At 41.9% G+C, this 19,459-nt stretch overlaps 1 protein-coding gene across 1 annotated transcript in view; it reads right to left on the reverse strand.

Moving 5' to 3' along the window:
- The window catches only part of ITFG1 (integrin alpha FG-GAP repeat containing 1), a 146,162-nt gene that overhangs the window by 71,014 nt on the left and 55,689 nt on the right, over positions 1-19,459 (reverse strand). Inside the window, exon 7 of the mRNA XM_073659677.1 lies at positions 2,927-2,988. Within this exon, the coding sequence (XP_073515778.1) occupies positions 2,927-2,988 (62 nt within the window). The remainder of the gene's footprint in view (positions 1-2,926; positions 2,989-19,459) is intronic.

Here is a 19,459-nt window from a genome sequence, read left to right on the forward strand (position 1 = left end):
TGGCGCCCTCTAGTGTGCACGAAGCATCAGGGTGTATATACTAGATTTTGCGCTCCCGGCCTTTAACTCCCTAAGTACCGGTCGGTAGCAGCGTCGCTCCAGGCTCCTCGGATAAGAAACTCCTGATGGGAGATTACACCAGGCTCCTATCGCTGCGCCGCGGAGTAATCAGCTCACGTCGGTCCTACACGTCTCCGTATGTTCTGATTAATGTGCGCAATCAGGAGAATGCTCCGGGGAATGTGCAGCAGAAAGTGACGGAACAAAAGGTGCCGCAGCTTTAAGAAAAAAAATCTACTTGGCCTTAAGGTTTGTCCTGATGAAGAGCGGCGTGTTCACAGCACAGAGCGCCGGCAGATGCAGCACGCGGAGCTCCCGGAACAGCCGACGCCGCAGCAGGGTCCCTGTTATCACCGACATTAGGGCAGACGGACGGCCTCATTGTCAGACGCCGGCGCGGCAGAAGGACGGCAAGGATGTACGACTACTGCCGAATCACAGGAAAAGCCACAAAGACCGGCTAAAAAATAACGATGGAGAATTGTGACTTTCCTGGGAAGATCGGACATGAACGCGATGCTGCAGCTGAAGCTTGCAGTGTCCATATGAGGTTCTGCGGCAGCTGAGGTTTATTATGAGGTTCTGCAGCAGCTGAGGTGTATTAGGAGGTTGTGCGGCAGCTGAGGTGTATTAGGAGGTTGTGCGGCAGCTGAGGTGTAGTATGAGGTTCTGCGGCAGCTGAGGTGTATTATGAGGTTGTGCGGCAGCTGAGGTGTATTATGAGGTTCTGCGGCAGCTGAGGTGTATTATGAGGTTCTGCGGCAGCTGAGGTGTATTAGGAGGTTGTGCGGCAGCTGAGGTGTATTATGAGGTTGTGCGGCAGCTGAGGTGTAGTATGAGGTTGTGCGGCAGCTGAGGTGTATTATGAGGTTGTGCGGCAGCTGAGGTGTAGTATGAGGTTCTGCGGCAGCTGAGGTGTATTATGAGGTTGTGCGGCAGCTGAGGTGTATTATGAGGTTCTGCGGCAGCTGAGGTGTATTATGAGGTTCTGCAGCAGCTGAGGTGTATTAGGAGGTTGTGCGGCAGCTGAGGTGTATTATGAGGTTCTGCGGCAGCTGAGGTGTATTAGGAGGTTGTGCGGCAGCTGAGGTGTATTATGAGGTTCTGCGGCAGCTGAGGTGTATTATGAGGTTCTGCGGCAGCTGAGGTGTATTATGAGGTTGTGCGGCAGCTGAGGTGTATTATGAGGTTGTGCGGCAGCTGAGGTGTATTAGGAGGTTGTGCGGCAGCTGAGGTGTATTATGAGGTTGTGCGGCAGCTGAGGTGTAGTATGAGGTTCTTCGGCAGCTGAGGTGTATTATGAGGTTGTGCGGCAGCTGAGGTGTATTATGAGGTTCTGCGGCAGCTGAGGTGTATTATGAGGTTCTGCGGCAGCTGAGGTGTATTATGAGGTTGTGCGGAAGCTGAGGTGTATTATGAGGTTCCGCGGCAGCTGAGGTGTATTATGAGGTTGTGCGGCAGCTGAGGTGTATTATGAGGTTGTGCGGCAGCTGAGGTGTATTATGAGGTTCTGCGGCAGCTGAGGTGTATTATGAGGTTCCGCGGCAGCTGAGGTGTATTATGAGGTTCCGCGGAAGCTGAGGTGTATTATGAGGTTGTGCGGCAGCTGAGGTGTATTATGAGGTTGTGCGGCAGCTGAGGTGTATTATGAGGTTCCGCGGCAGCTGAGGTGTATTATGAGGTTCCGCGGCAGCTGAGGTGTATTATGAGGTTCCGCGGCAGCTGAGGTGTATTATGAGGTTCCGCGGCAGCTGAGGTGAATTAGGAGGTTGTGCGGCAGCTGAGGTGTATTAGGAGGTTGTGCGGCAGCTGAGGTGTATTAGGAGGTTGTGCGGCAGCTGAGGTGTATTAGGAGGTTGTGCGGCAGCTGAGGTGTATTAGGAGGTTGTGCGGCAGCTGAGGTGTATTAGGAGGTTGTGCGGCAGCTGAGGTGTATTAGGAGGTTGTGCGGCAGCTGAGGTGTATTAGGAGGTTGTGCGGCAGCTGAGGTGTATTAGGAGGTTGTGCGGCAGCTGAGGTGTATTAGGAGGTTCCGCGGCAGCTGAGGTGTATTATGAGGTTCCGCGGCAGCTGAGGTGAATTATGAGGTTCCGGGGCAGCTGAGGTGTAGTATGAGGTTCTGCGGCAGCTGAGGTGTAGTATGAGGTTCCGCGGCAGCTGAGGTGTATTATGAGGTTGTGCGGCAGCTGAGGTGTATTATGAGGTTGTGCGGCAGCTGAGGTGTATTATGAGGTTCTGCAGCAGCTGAGGTGTATTATGAGGTTCCGCGGCAGCTGAGGTGTATTATGAGGTTCCGCGGCAGCTGAGGTGTATTATGAGGTTCCGCGGCAGCTGAGGTGTATTATGAGGTTCCGCGGCAGCTGAGGTGTATTATGAGGTTCCGCGGCAGCTGAGGTGTATTATGAGGTTCCGCGGCAGCTGAGGTGTATTATGAGGTTCCGCGGCAGCTGAGGTGTATTATGAGGTTCCGCGGCAGCTGAGGTGTATTATGAGGTTCCGCGGCAGCTGAGGTGTATTATGAGGTTCCGCGGCAGCTGAGGTGTATTATGAGGTTCTGCAGCAGCTGAGGTGTATTATGAGGTTCTGCGGCAGCTGAGGTGTATTATGAGGTTCTGCGGCAGCTGAGGTGTATTATGAGGTTCTGCAGCAGCTGAGGTGTATTATGAGGTTCCGCGGCAGCTGAGGTGTATTATGAGGTTCCGCGGCAGCTGAGGTGTATTATGAGGTTCTGCAGCAGCTGAGGTGTATTATGAGGTTGTGCGGCAGCTGAGGTGTATTAGGAGGTTCCGCAGCAGCTGAGGTGCATTAGGAGGTTCCGCAATAGCTGAGGTGTATTAGGAGGATCTTATTTTGCCTTATTTCTTACCTGATTCTCCCAAGTCTCGAACTGAATGTTGCCGTCTTCTGCCAGAGTGGTGAGAAACAGATCTGGAGGAGGAAAAAATAATCTTAAAAACAAAGCAAACAAAATAACACAATTTGCAAGTTTTCCAGCGATTCACTCCTCCTCTGGCTCCTCCTGCCTTCGTGTCAGTCTTTCTGTCCTTGCATTCTATTCATGAACCAGGAGGCTCAGGCTGATGATGCAGGCCGTGTATTTGTCTCGGACGTCGACTTCAGAGCGTATATACGATGCTCCGCGCAGCGGATGGCGGTATATACTGTTTTGGTATTTTGCAGCGGGCAGAGTTGCTCTTTACAGCGGCGGTGGCGGTGCGCGCAGATAACGGGGGTCAGCAGCTTTTGTCATCGGATTCAATACATCACAGGGAACGTTTTATTAAATGTACCAAAAAAGTTAACTCCGCGTTCGCACCTGACATTTGGAAATGTCAAGCAGCAGCTCATCGACAGAGCGATGGTGGACCGACCTGCGCGAAAAAAAAAACGGAAAACCAGAGTCAGACTCGGCTCAGCTACATGGGTGCAATGCAATTATACCAGGTAACGGATGAGAAGCTGCCGCCATGCCATAGGGGGCGCTCTGCCGCAGAGAAAACCTCCCGCCATATAAAATACAAGGGTGGGGGGAATACAATCCGCTACATTGTGTTGCTCTTCTCTCAAGACTCCGGAAGGTTGTGAATTGAGTCACCGGAGGGCGGCGTGGCCCTTTAAGATTTGGTTTTCACACTGCGGCATGCGATGACCGACGTCTGCTCAATTCTGTGACTATCTCCCCGCTTTACCAAGAAGAATCAGCGCCACTCCTGCCCACAGGTCGTGTCTGGTATTGCAGCTCTGGACAATAGAAGAAAAAGAGGTGACGCTGCAGTACCGGAAACAACCTGTGGACAGGAGTGGCGCCTTTTTATTGGAAGAAAACAGACATATTTTTCTCTCTCTTAATAAAAGGTCCGGCTTGACGATGGGCCTCACATAGTCCTCCATACAGAATAATGGGCCCCACATAGTCCTCCATACAGAATAATGGGCCCCACATAGTCCCCCATACAGAATAATGGGCCCCACATAGTCCTCCATACAGAATAATGGGCCCCACATAGTCCTCCATACAGAATAATGGGCCCCACATAGTCCTCCATACAGAATAATGGGCCCCACATAGTCCTCCATACAGAATAATGGGCCCCACATAGTCCTCCATACAGAATAATGGGCCCCACATAGTCCTCCATACAGAATAATGGGCCCCACATAGTCCTCCATACAGAATAATGTGCCCACATAGTCCTCCATACAGTATAATGGCCCCACATAGTCCTCCATACAGAATAATGGCCCCACATAGTCCTCCATACAGTATAATGGCCCCACATAGTCCTCCATACAGTATAATGGCCCCACATAGTCCTCCATACAGAATAATGGGTCCCACATAGTCCTCCATACAGTATAATGGGCCCCACATAGTCCTCCATACAGTATAATGGGCCCCACATAGTCCTCCATACAGAATAATGGCCCCACATAGTCCTCCATACAGTATAATGGGCCCCACATAGTGCTCCATACAGTATAATGGGCCCCACATAGTGCTCCATACAGTATAATGGGCCCCACATAGTGCTCCATACAGAATAATGGGCCCCACATAGTGCTCCATACAGAATAATGGGCCCCACATAGTGCTCCATACAGAATAATGGGCCCCACATAGTGCTCCATACAGAATAATGGGCCCCACATAGTCCTCCATACAGTATAATGGTCCCACATAGTCCTCCATACAGTATAATGGTCCCACATAGTCCTCCATACAGAATAATGGGCCCCACATAGTCCTCCATACAGAATAATGGGCCCCACATAGTCCTCCATACAGAATAATGGGCCCCACATAGTCCTCCATACAGAATAATGGGCCCCACATAGTCCTCCATACAGAATAATGGGTCCCACATAGTCCTCCATACAGAATAATGGGCCCCACATAGTCCTCCATACAGAATAATGGGCCCCACATAGTCCTCCATACAGAATAATGGGCCCCACATAGTCCTCCATACAGAATAATGGGCCCCACATAGTCCTCCATACAGTATAATGGCCCCACATAGTCCTCCATACAGAACAATGGGCCCCACATAGTCCTCCATACAGAACAATGGGCCCCACATAGTCCTCCATACAGTATAATGGCCCCACATAGTCCTCCATACAGAATAATGGGCCCCACATAGTCCTCCATACAGTATAATGTGAGCCACATAGCCCTCCATAGAGAATAATGGGCCCCACATAGCTCTCCATACAGAATAATGGGCCCACATACTCCTCCATACAGTATAATGGGCCCCACATAGCCCTCCATACAGTATAATGGGCCCCACATAGCCCTCCATACAGTATAATGGGCCCCACATAGTCCTGCATACAGTATAATGTGAGCCACATAGTCCTCCATACAGTATAATGGGCCCCACATAGCCCTCCATACAGAATAATGGGCCCCACATAGTCCTCCATACAGTATAATGGGCCCCACATAGTCCTCCATACAGTATAATGGCCTCACGTAGTCCTCCATACAGTATAATGGCCCCACATACTCCTCCATACAGTATAATGGGCCCCACATAGCCCTCCATACAGTATAATGGGCCCCACATAGCCCTCCATACAGTATAATGGGCCCCACATAGTCCTCCATACAGTATAATGGGCCCCACATAGCCCTCCATACAGAATAATGGGCCCCACATAGTCCTCCATACAGTATAATGGGCCCCACATAGTCCTCCATACAGTATAATGGACCCCACATAGTCCTCCATACAGTATCATGGGCCCCACATAGTCCTCCATACAGTATAATGGGCCCCACATAGTCCTCCATACAGTATAATGGGGTCCCACATAGTCCTCCATACAGTATAATGGGCCCACATAGTCATCCATACAGTATAATAGGCTCCACATAGTCCTCCATACAGAATAAGGGGCCCCACATAGTCCTCCATACAGAATAAGGGGCCCCACATAGTCCTCCATACAGTATAATGGGCCCCACATAGTCCTCCATATGTGGCCATCGCGAGCCAAATTTAACCTGCGGGCCAGAGTCTGACATGTGCCGTATACGTTGGTGTCACATACGGGCCGGGCTTACACTTCTGTTGACCAATATGGCTGCTTTTGCAGCTCTTAAAGGAGCAGTCATGCAGTGGGTGGTGTCATGGCGGCCAGATAGGTTGTCAGGCAGCTTCCCAGCCACAGATCCGGCCCCGGATATTGGATGAATGGAGCCACGTGCTGTCGATTATCCGGACAGCGATGATCCTGCTAAAAGCACGAAATCCGCATCCGCTCGCGCAGTAATTGGGGGAGAATAATAGGCTGGCACGCGGACCCCTATGAGCTACGCAAATGCTAACGAGCAGACAGCTGGCGCCGCGCACGATCCGAGCGCCGCTGATTTTATTTTGTTATTGCACTGAATGGATAAGACATCAAATATTGAAGAGTTTTCATCTCGTCACTGAAATCTGCTGCTCCAGCTGGCAAACCCTAATGCGATGACGGAGCCGCGTACAACCGCGCCAATCAGTACCGCTGCTGACAACAAACACTGGCAACGGCAGCCGCCATGTTCAGGGGGGGTAACACTGATCCCATCAAGTTAGTAGCGATCTCTACAGACCAGCCGATCAATCTCGTCTCATCCTCTAGTCACATCTAGTCATGGGGCCGCCGCGTCAACGAGGTGGGGCCGCCGCGTCAACGAGGTGGGGCCGCCGCGTCAACGAGGTGGGGCCGCCGCGTCAACGAGGTGGGGCCGCCGCGTCAACGAGGTGGGGCCGCCGCGTCAACGAGGCGGGGCCGCCTTGAGGAAGTGGAGGCGCCTTGAGGAAGTGGAGGCGCCTTGAGGAAGTTGGGGCCTAAGCAATTGTCACATTTACACAGTCCAAAAAGGTAATTTAAAGAGGCTGCATGCAATCAGGAAAACATGGCTGCCTTCATGTATAAAACACTCTCCCCTGTAAATAATTTTGCAGACATCCACAATCACTTAAACCAAACAGAGTTGTAATTCAGAGAAAAAATAAAAATAAACAAAAAAAAACAACATTTTTTCCGGTGACCTCATTCAGTAAATGAGTGCGGCACGGAGGTCTCTGTGCAGAGCGGGCGAGTGATGGATAAGCAGCCGCGGATGAGGAGCGTTCTCCTTCCGCTTGTCCTCGCGGTGCGGCCGCTCCGCACATAATTGGGAGGGAAAAGCAGCTCTCAGCACGCTAATTACTGGCAGTCGCGCGGCGCAGTGGAGTCGCGCGGCGCAGAGCCTTTACTCTGCTCTGTACAATTCAGCCTGGGGCGGAGGATAAAAAAAAAAGCGAGACTTCACCGCAGATCTCCGGCAGGACGGACACTTAGGCTGCGGAGGACGCCTAATGACTTATCAAACCTAAGCGACGGGAAAAATCACCATGCTTCACATAGATAAAAACATACATTAAAGGGGTTGTCAGGTTTATACATGCACTTTAAATGAAAAGAATCCTTAAAGGGGGTGTCCAGGGCTCACATACTGAAGACTTATCCTTATGTCATATTGGTGGAAGTCCGACCCCATCACAGCGCCGCCATCTAAGTAGTGGCTGATCTCAAGTACTGCAGCTCAGATCCCATTTACTTCAACAGTACCTGAAATTGGCCACTACATAGTATAAGGCTCTGTGCTATTCTGCTCCGTGAAGTTCAGGTAAAAGCTCAGCAGTGAGGGTGCCAGGTGTCTGACCCCCACTGATATTCATGATCTACTTTAACAATTGGTCAGAAATATCAAGAGATTTTTTTTTTTTTTACCTGCAGTACCAGCCTTGGCCACATGGAGTGCTGTTAAATTGAGCTTATCCTTGAGCAGCGCTATGCACTAAAGCGCCACCTAGTGGTAAAAACTAACGTAGCAGCAAAAAAGGAAGAATTTCATGAGCTTAAACACACAGGAAAATAAATGTCAGTGACGCAGGACGCATCCGCCACTGAGCCGCCATCACAAGTCCGTGCCGTGGTAATAGGAGTCGCAGCTGCAGGGCTTCTATAAGGATTATCACAGGCAGCTGCACTGCTGGGTGAACGGACCTTCAGCCCGGCTTATCCTATAGCCACATAAGCCTGTGTATATCCGTAATAACCCTATAACAGTACAGCAGGCTTTGCGGGCACTCGTGTAAAGCCACGTATAGATATTTTCTTACACGGCTTAGAGTAAACGTGCGGGCGCCGAAATAAGGAAAATCTGCGCATAAAAAAAAGTAAATGTCATCTGTGGCTTTAAGAAGATTAGATCGGCGGTATTATGCCAAGATACAACATGACAGGTGCCGTCATCTGCCGGCCGCGCTGACGGAAGCCACTTCTCCAATGATCCCGGCCCCCCGATGTGTCATCCAGCGCCTCTCGCTTCCACCTAGAAAACCCCTTTAAGAAGAGAAATCTCCCTCCAGGGTAAAAGGAAAACAATGAGCACGAGGGAGCAACACCGGAGAAGAAGCAAAAGGCGCAAGGAAAGGATTCCTGCCGCTGTAAAGGGAGTGACCGCTGCAAACAATCACTGCTTGAATTTACGGCACAACACCACTGTAGACAATCACTGGCCTCAAAACTGAGACCAATGCAGCCAATCACTGACCTTGGCACTAATGTTTGCATATACAGCACTGGACAGCTGCAACCAATCAAAGGTGTTGGCACTAATTCATGCATGTAGAGCACTAAACCACTGCAGCCAATCACTGGGCTCTATACTAATTCTTGCATGTACAGCACAAGACCACTGCAGTCAATCACCAGTCTCTGCACCAATTCTTGAATGTACAGCACAAGACCACTGCAGCCAATCACTGGTCTTGGCACAAATGCTTGCATGTACAGCATAAGGTCACTGGTAACAGCATTAATGCTTGTGTAAAGCCGCTGCCGGCATCCCCGCATGGCTCCCCTTCCCCCACCATGCAGGGACGCCGGCATACTCACAACCCAGGTCATGCGGCATTGTCCCTAGTGTGTTACCTGTCTACTGGTCTGTCTGTGCGTGCTGCACCTCTTGGCGGCACGCCTAGTGCATGCGCTCCCCTGCTTTTATAGGGGCAGGACGCGCATATAGTCAAATGCCCTCAGCCTGTAGTCCTAGTGCGGCCAAGTGCTTGACCTGTTTCCCTGGTCCCAGTGTGGCCAGTGTCCTGAACCCGTTTCCCTGGTCCCAGTGTGGCCAGTGTCCTGAACCCGTTTCCCTGGTCCCAGTGTGGCCAGTGTCCTGAACCTGTTTACCTGGTACCAATGTGGCCAGTGACCTGAACCTGTTTCCCTGGTCCCAATGTGGCCAGTGTCCTGGACCTGAATCCCTGGTCCTGGTGTGGCCAGTGTCCTGAACCTGTTTCCCTGGTCCCAGTGTGGCCAGTGTCCTGAACCTGTTTCGCTGGTCCCAGTGTGGCCAGTGACCTGAACCCGAATCCCTGGTCCCGGTGTGGCCAGTGTCCTGAACCGGTTTCCCTGGTCCCAGTGTGGCCAAAGTCCTGAACCCGAATGCCTAGTCCAGGTGTGGCCAGTGTCCTGAACTTGAAGTCCCTAGTTCTAGTGCCTGAACCTAGTCCCCTGGTCCCGGTGTGGCCAGTGTCCTTAACCTGAATCCATGGTTCCGGTGTAGCCAGAGTCCTGAACTTGAAGTCCCTGGTCCTAGTGCAGCCATTGCTTGAACCTCGTCCACCGGTCCGTGTGCGGCGAGTGGCAAAACCCGTCTCCAAATCAGTAAGGTCTGAATGAATCCCTAATCCGTGTCAGTAACCGTTCTGTGGACGAGACAGAACCTAGTAGCCTGAACGGAGCCAGAGTCCTTATCAGTGTCAGCGCACATGACCACTGGGGTTGCCAACTGCAGTACCGGGGACTGACAAAGGGAAGGTCGGGTCGGAGGCCAAATACGGATCCAAATTACAGGGAACTGTACACGATCAAGACAAGACAAGATTACCGCAGTCTCCCAGCACAGCGCCAGAAAGCAGGTGATACTTAACGGGATTAAGAGGATGATCCTTGTAATCCCCATTTAACCCTTACCCTGCTCCGACGCCTAATCGATGCTCCCTAAATTCTGTCTGACTTGCAGGTTAATTAACCTTCTACAAGTGCCCGGCGCCGTCTTGGAAGAAATGCTATTTATACAGGGGGTATCACGCGCCGCAATGACTGGTTTGACCTTTCCGGTGAATGTCAAAGGTCCGTGCTGGGAAGCGGAGGCCCCGCGATCAGTGCTCAGCGCCGGCTACTCTGTCAATAGCTGTTTTGTATGAACAAGAAGCCTTTGGCCCTTATTATAGATTCCTCGCACATATCCCGGGGAAATCCTCCAGCGAGCGAGGCGCCGGGCAAGGAGCAAATTAAAATAAAAGGAAGAAAAAAAGTCGGATTGACCCATTCACTGCCGACAGGCACAAAAAGCAACTAACGAGGGAACGTAATAGCTAATGATACGACAATGCCGACATATTAATGATTAATATTCCAAATACAACAGCAGCATAATACAGCGAAATATAATATAAGAATAAAAATATAACTACGATAATACTGCTCCTATGTACAAGACTATAACTACTATAACACTGCTCCTATGTACAAGAATATAACTACTATAACACTGCCCCTATGTACAAGAATATAACTACTATAATACTGCTCCTATGTACAAGAATAAAACTACTATAATACTGCCCCCTATGTACAAGAATATAACTACTATAATACTGCCCCCTAGGTACAAGAATATAACTACTATAATACTGCCCCTATGTACAAGAATATAACTACTATAATACTGCTCCTATATACAAGAATATAACTACTATAATACTGCCCCCTATGTACAAGAGCATAACTACTATAATAATGCCCCCTATGTACAAGAATATAACTACTATAATACTGCCCCTATGTACAAGAATATAACTACTATAATACTGCTCCTATATACAAGAATATAACTACTATAATACTGCCCCTATGTACAAGAATATAACTACTATAATACTGCTCCTATATACAAGAATATAACTACTATAATACTGCCCCCTATGTACAAGAATATAACTACTATAAAACTGCTCCTATATACAAGAATATAACTACTATAATACTGCCCCTATGTACAAGAATATAACTACTATAATACTGCCCCCTATGTACAAGAATATAACTACTATAATACTGCCCCTATGTACAAGAATATAACTACTATAATACTGCTCCTACGTACAAGAATATAACTACTATAATACTGCCCCTATGTACAAGAATATAACTGCTATAATACTGCTCCTATGTACAAGAATATAACTACTATAATACTGCTCCTATGTACAAGAATATAACTACTATAATACTGCTCCTATGTAGAAGAATATAACTACTATAATACTGCTCCTATGTACAAGAATATAACTACTATAATACTGCTCCTATATACAAGAATATAACTACTATAATACTACTCCCCTATGTACAAGAATATAACTACTATAATACTGCCCCCTATGAACAAGAATATAACTACTATACTACTGCCCCTATGTACAAGAATATAACTACTATAATACTGCTCCTATGTACAAGAATATAACTACTATAATACTGCTCCTATATACAAGAATATAACTACTATAATACTGCTCCCCTATGTACAAGAATATAACTACTATAATACTGCCCCCTATATACAAGAATATAACTACTATAATACTGCCCCTATGTACAAGAATATAACTACTATAAAACTGCTCCTATGTACAAGAATATAACTACTATAATACTGCCCCCTATGTACAAGAATATAACTACTATAATACTGCCCCCTATGTACAAGAATATAACTACTATAATACTGCCCTCTATGTACAAGAATATAACTACTATAATACTGCCCCTATGTACAAGAATATAACTAATATAATACTGCCCCTATGTACAAGAATATAACAACTATAATACTGCCCCCTATGTACAAGAATATAACTACTATAATACTGCCCCTATGTACAAGAATATAACTACTATAATACTGCCCCTATGTACAAGAATATAACTACTATAATACTGCCCCCTATGTACAAGAATATAACTACTATAATACTGCCCCTATGTACAAAAATATAACTACTATAATACTGCCCCCTATGTACAAGAATATAACTACTATAATACTGCTCCTATGTACAAGAATATATCTACTATAATACTGCCTCCTATGTACAATAATATAACTACTATAATACTGCTCCTATGTACAAGAATATAACTACTATAATACTGCTCCTATGTACAAGAATATAACTACTATAATACTGCTCCTATGTACAAGAATATAACTACTATAATACTGCTCCTATGTACAAGAATATAACTACTATAATACTGCTCCTATATACAAGAATATAACTACTATAATACTGCTCCCCTATGTACAAGAATATAACTACTATAATACTGCCCCCTATATACAAGAATATAACTACTATAATACTGCCCCTATGTACAAGAATATAACTACTATAAAACTGCTCCTATGTACAAGAATATAACTACTATAATACTGCCCCCTATGTACAAGAATATAACTACTATAATACTGCACCCTATGTACAAGAATATAACTACTATAATACTGCCCTCTATGTACAAGAATATAACTACTATAATACTGCCCCTATGTACAAGCATATAACAGCTATAATACTGCCCCCTATGTACAAGAATATAACTACTATAATACTGCCCCTATGTACAAGAATATAACAGCTATAATACTGCCCCCTATGTACAAGAATATAACTACTATAATACTGCCCCTATGTACAAGAATATAACAACTATAATACTGCCCCCTATGTACAAGTATATAACTACTATAATACTGCCCCTATGTACAAGAATATAACTACTATAATACTGCCCCTATGTACAAGAATATAACTACTATAATACTGCCCCCTATGTACAAGAATATAACTACTATAATACTGCCCCTATGTACAAGAATATAACTACTATAATACTGCCCCCTATGTACAAGAATATAACTACTATAAAACTGCTCCTATGTACAAGAATATATCTACTATAATACTGCCTCCTATGTACAAGAATATAACTACTATAATACTGCTCCTATGTACAAGAATATATCTACTATAATACTGCCCCTATGTACAAGAATATAACTACTATAATACTGCCCCTATGTACAAGAATATATCTACTATAATACTGCCCCTATGTACAAGAATATAACTACTATAATACTGCTCCTATGTTCAAGAATATAACTACTCTAATACTGCTACTATATACAAGAATATAACTACTCTAATACTGCTCCCTATGTTTAAGAATATAACTACTATAATACTGCCCCCTATGTACAAGAATATAACTACTATAATACTGCCCCCTATGTATAAGAATATAACTACTATAATACTGCTCCTATGTACAAGAATATATCTACTATAATACTGCTCCTATGTACAGGAATATAACTACTATAATACTGCCCCCTATGTACAAGAATATAACTACTATAATACTGCCCCCTATGTACAAGAATATAACTACTATAATACTGCCCCCTATGTACAAGAATAACTACTATAACACTGCCCCCTATGTACAAGAATATAACTACTATAATACTGCTCCCTATGTACAAGAATATAACTACTATAATACTGCCCCCTATGTACAAGAATATAACTACTATAATACTGTCCCTATGTACAAGAATGTAACTACTATAATACTGCCCCCTATGTACAAGAATATAACTACTATAATACTGCTCCTATGTACAAGAATATAACTACTATAATACTGCCCCCTATATACAAGAAAATAACTACTATAATACTGCCCCCTATGTACAAGAATATAACTACTATAATACTGCTCCTATGTACAAGAATATAACTACTATAATACTGCTCCTATGTACAAGAATATAACTACTATAATACTGCCCCTATGTACAAGAATATAACTACTATAATACTGCTCCTATGTACAAGAATATAACTACTATAATACTGCCCCCTATGTATAAGAATATAACTACTATAATACTGCTCCTATGTACAAGAATATAACTACTATAATACTGCCCCATATGTACAAGAATATAACTACTATAATACTGCTCCCTATATACAAGAATATAACTACTATAATACTGCTCCCTATGTACAAGAATATAACTACTATAATACTGCCCCTATGTACAAGAATATAACTACTATAATACTGCTCATTATGAAGATGAATATAACTACTATAATACTGCCCCCTATGTACAAGAATATACCTACTATAATACTGCCCCTATATTCAAGAATATAACTACTATAATACTGCCCCCTATGTACAAGAATATAACTCCTATAATACTGCCCCCTATGTACAAGAATATAACTCCTATAATACTGCTCCCTATGTACAAGAATATAACTACTATAATACTGCTCCTATGTACAAGAATATAACTACTATAATACTGCCCTCTATGTACAAGAATATAACTACTATAATACTGCCCCTATGTACAAGAATATAAAAACTATAATACTGCCCCCTATGTACAAGAATATAACTACTATAATACTGCCCCTATGTACAAGAAAATAACTACTATAATACTGCTCCCTATGTACAAGAATATAACTACTATAATACTGCCCCTATGTACAAGAATATATCTACTATAATACTGCCTCCTATGTACAATAATATAACTACTATAATACTGCTCCTATGTACAAGAATATATCTACTATAATACTGCCCCTATGTACAAGAATATAACTACTATAATACTGCCCCTATGTACAAGAATATATCTACTATAATACTGCCCCTATGTACAAGAATATAACTACTATAATACTGCTCCTATGTTAAAGAATATAACTACTCTAATACTGCTACTATATACAAGAATATAACTACTCTAATACTGCTCCCTATGTTTAAGAATATAACTACTATAATACTGCCCCCTATGTACAAGAATATAACTACTATAATACTGCCCCCTATGTATAAGAATATAACTACTATAATACTGCTCCTATGTACAGGAATATAACTACTATAATACTGCTCCTATGTACAAGAATATATCTACTATAATACTGCCCCTATGTACAGGAATATAACTACTATAATACTGCCCCCTATGTACAAGAATATAACTACTATAATACTGCCCCTTTTTGTACAAGAATATAACTACTATAACACTGCCCCCTATGTACAAGAATATAACTACTATAATACTGCCCCCTATGTACAAGAATATAACTACTATAATACTGCTCCTATGTACAAGAATATAACTACTATTACTGCTCCTATGTACAAGAATATAACTACTATAATACTGCTCCTATGTACAAGAATATAACTACTATAATACTGCTCCTATGTACAAGAATATAACTACTATAATACTGCACCCTATGTACAAGAATATAACTACTATAATACTGCTCCCTATGTACAAGAATATAACTACTATAATACTGCCCCCTATGTACAAGAATATAACTACTATAATACTGTCCATATATACAAGAATATAACTACTATAATACTGCCCCCTATGTACAAGAATATAACTACTATAATACTGCTCCCTATGTACAAGAATATAACTACTATAATACTGCTCCCTATGTACAAGAATATAACTACTATAATACTGCCCCCTATGTACAAGAATATAACTACTATAATACTGCCCCCTATGTACAAGAATAACTACTGTAACACTGCCCCCTATGTACAAGAATATATCTACTATAATACTGCCCCTATGTACAAGAATATAACTACTATAATACTGCCCCTATGTACAAGAATATATCTACTATAATACTGCCCCTATGTACAAGAATATAACTACTATAATACTGCTCCTATGTTAAAGAATATAACTACTCTAATACTGCTACTATATACAAGAATATAACTACTCTAATACTGCTCCCTATGTTTAAGAATATAACTACTATAATACTGCCCCCTATGTACAAGAATATAACTACTATAATACTGCCCCCTATGTATAAGAATATAACTACTATAATACTGCTCCTATGTACAAGAATATATCTACTATAATACTGCTCCTATGTACAGGAATATAACTACTATAATACTGCTCCTATGTACAAGAATATATCTACTATAATACTGCCCCTATGTACAGGAATATAACTACTATAATACTGCCCCCTATGTACAAGAATATAACTACTATAATACTGCCCCCTATGTACAAGAATATAACTACTATAACACTGCCCCCTATGTACAAGAATATAACTACTATAATACTGCCCCCTATGTACAAGAATATAACTACTATAATACTGCTCCTATGTACAAGAATATAACTACTATTACTGCTCCTATGTACAAGAATATAACTACTATAATACTGCTCCTATGTACAAGAATATAACTACTATAATACTGCTCCTATGTACAAGAATATAACTACTATAATACTGCACCCTATGTACAAGAATATAACTACTATAATACTGCTCCCTATGTACAAGAATATAACTACTATAATACTGCCCCCTATGTACAAGAATATAACTACTATAATACTGTCCATATATACAAGAATATAACTACTATAATACTGCCCCCTATGTACAAGAATATAACTACTATAATACTGCTCCCTATGTACAATAATATAACTACTATAATACTGCTCCCTATGTACAAGAATATAACTACTATAATACTGCCCCCTATGTACAAGAATATAACTACTATAATACTGCCCCCTATGTACAAGAATAACTACTATAACACTGCCCCCTATGTACAAGAATATAACTACTATAATACTGCTCCCTATGTACAAGAATATAACTACTATAATACTGCCCTCTATGTACAAGAATATAACTACTATAATACTGTCCCTATGTACAAGAATGTAACTACTATAATACTGCCCCCTATGTACAAGAATATAACTACTATAATACTGCTCCTATGTACAAGAATATAACTACTATAATACTGCCCCCTATATACAAGAATATAACTACTATAATACTGCCCCCTATGTACAAGAATATAACTACTATAATACTGCTCCTATGTACAAGAATATAACTACTATAATACTGCTCCTATGTACAAGAATATAACTACTATAATACTGCCCCTATGTACAAGAATATAACTACTATAATACTGCTCCTATGTACAAGAATATAACTACTATAATACTGCCCCTATGTATAAGAATATAACTACTATAATACTGCTCCTATGTACAAGAATATAACTACTATAATACTGCCCCATATGTACAAGAATATAACTACTATAATACTGCTCCCTATATACAAGAATAGAACTACTATAATACTGCCCCCATGTACAAGAATAGAACTACTATAATACTGCTCCCTATGTACAAGAATATAACTACTATAATAGTGCCCCTATGTACAAGAATATAACTACTATAATACTGCTCCCTATGTAGAAGAATATAACCACTATAATACTGCTCCTATGTACAAGAATATACCTACTATAATACTGACCCTATATTCAAGAATATAACTACTATAATACTGCCCCCTATGTACAAGAATATACCTACTATAATACTGACCCTATATTCAAGAATATAACTACTATAATACTGCCCCTATGTACAAGAATATATCTACTATAATACTGCCCCTATGTACAAGAATATAACTACTATAATACTGCTCCTATGTTAAAGAATATAACTACTCTAATACTGCTACTATATACAAGAATATAACTACTCTAATACTGCTCCCTATGTTTAAGAATATAACTACTATAATACTGCCCCCTATGTACAAGAATATAACTACTATAATACTGCCCCCTATGTATAAGAATATAACTACTATAATACTGCTCCTATGTACAAGAATATATCTACTATAATACTGCTCCTATGTACAGGAATATAACTACTATAATACTGCTCCTATGTACAAGAATATATCTACTATAATACTGCCCCTATGTACAGGAATATAACTACTATAATACTGCCCCCTATGTACAAGAATATAACTACTATAATACTGCCCCCTATGTACAAGAATATAACTACTATAACACTGCCCCCTATGTACAAGAATATAACTACTATAATACTGCCCCCTATGTACAAGAATATAACTACTATAATACTGCTCCTATGTACAAGAATATAACTACTATAATACTGCTCCTATGTACAAGAATATAACTACTATAATACTGCACCCTATGTACAAGAATATAACTACTATAATACTGCTCCCTATGTACAAGAATATAACTACTATAATACTGCCCCCTATGTACAAGAATATAACTACTATAATACTGTCCATATATACAAGAATATAACTACTATAATACTGCCCCCTATGTACAAGAATATAACTACTATAATACTGCTCCTATGTACAAGAATATATCTACTATAATACTGCCCCTATGTACAGGAATATAACTACTATAATACTGCCCCTATGTACAAGAATATAACTACTATAACACTGCCCCCTATGTACAAGAATATAACTACTATAACACTTCCCCCTATGTACAAGAATATAACTACTATAATACTGCCCCCTATGTACAAGAATATAACTACTATAATACTGCCCCCTAAGTACAAGAATATACCTACTATAATACTGCTCCCTATGTACAAGAATATAACTACTATAATACTGCTCCTATGTACAAGAATATAACTACTATAATACTGCTCCCTATGTAGAAGAATATAACCACTATAATACTGCTCCTATGTACAAGAATATACCTACTATAATACTGACCCTATATTCAAGAATATAACTACTATAATACTGCCCCCTATGTACAAGAATATACCTACTATAATACTGACCCTATATTCAAGAATATAACTACTATAATACTGCCCCTATGTACAAGAATATATCTACTATAATACTGCCCCTATGTACAAGAATATAACTACTATAATACTGCTCCTATGTTAAAGAATATAACTACTCTAATACTGCTACTATATACAAGAATATAACTACTCTAATACTGCTCCCTATGTTTAAGAATATAACTACTATAATACTGCCCCCTATGTACAAGAATATAACTACTATAATACTGCCCCCTATGTATAAGAATATAACTACTATAATACTGCTCCTATGTACAAGAATATATCTACTATAATACTGCTCCTATGTACAGGAATATAACTACTATAATACTGCTCCTATGTACAAGAATATATCTACTATAATACTGCCCCTATGTACAGGAATATAACTACTATAATACTGCCCCCTATGTACAAGAATATAACTACTATAATACTGCCCCC

Source organism: Phyllobates terribilis, unplaced genomic scaffold, assembly GCF_046119375.1.
Source record: "Phyllobates terribilis strain yellow unplaced genomic scaffold, ASM4611937v1 Scaffold_14__1_contigs__length_39327217, whole genome shotgun sequence".
NCBI classification, from domain to species: Eukaryota; Metazoa; Chordata; class Amphibia; order Anura; family Dendrobatidae; genus Phyllobates; species Phyllobates terribilis.